Raw genomic sequence first — 824 nt, 5'->3', positions numbered from 1 at the left:
AAAAAAAAAAAAAAAAGAGAGACATCTTATATTTGAGCCTTTTAGCACCACTGGATCCAAAAGAAGTTTCATTTCTAAGCTCAGCCCCGAAAATTCTCCAATAACAAAACTAAAAGGGAATGCCAAAATTTTCACTTTACATATTAATTTTAATTTTATGGCTGACACAATGGTATTTACAATCATGCTATATATTTTTGTATTATAATATGGAAAGAATAAACAGCACTGTCAATGTGACATTATTAAAACTGTACATTCCATAGTCTTTTATCTTTAATTTACTGTAGCTCAATCCACTTTGAAAGTAATATACTAGAATAATACCTGAAGTCCACATTTATCACACATTTCCTTGAGTTAAAAGCTACTTTACCAAAAAAAAAGCCCAGGGTAGATTGATTTCTGTTTTGATAAACAGAATAACATATACTTTGGTTTCCTGGTAGTTATTAAAGATACGTCACTGCTCAAATAATTTAAAATACTAAATGAAAAAATGATCTTTCTGGGACAGTGAAAGTCTAGATAATACCTTTGAAGTAGCCTGCTTTAGTTTTGCTTGCTCCACCAGGAGTTTATAGGATGATCCTTTGTTACTTTGTATTTTTTCTTTTTCCATCTGTTCCACCAGAGCCTTCTGTTTTGCTTTTAATAGGTTAAGTTGCTTTAAAAAATAAACAAACGACTTAAAATTTAAAATGTTAAAAACAAAAAAATGTAAATTATAATACTCCTCACAGAATTCATACATCAAAATAATGGAATAAGTAAATCCTTGAAAGATCCCACAGGTGCTGCACTACCACATTTGGCTAAAGAAA

At 29.9% G+C, this 824-nt stretch overlaps 1 protein-coding gene across 1 annotated transcript in view; it reads right to left on the bottom strand.

Moving 5' to 3' along the window:
* The window catches only part of BIRC6 (baculoviral IAP repeat containing 6), a 262,303-nt gene that overhangs the window by 147,410 nt on the left and 114,069 nt on the right, over positions 1-824 (bottom strand). Inside the window, exon 34 of the mRNA XM_012652423.1 lies at positions 536-667. Within this exon, the coding sequence (XP_012507877.1) occupies positions 536-667 (132 nt within the window). The remainder of the gene's footprint in view (positions 1-535; positions 668-824) is intronic.

The sequence above is a fragment of the Propithecus coquereli genome, unplaced genomic scaffold (assembly GCF_000956105.1).
Source record: "Propithecus coquereli isolate 6110/MARCELLA unplaced genomic scaffold, Pcoq_1.0 Scaffold39, whole genome shotgun sequence".
NCBI lineage: Eukaryota > Metazoa > Chordata > Mammalia > Primates > Indriidae > Propithecus > Propithecus coquereli.
Note: the sequence above shows the minus strand (reverse complement) of the source record. Positions and strands in the feature narration are given on the sequence as shown.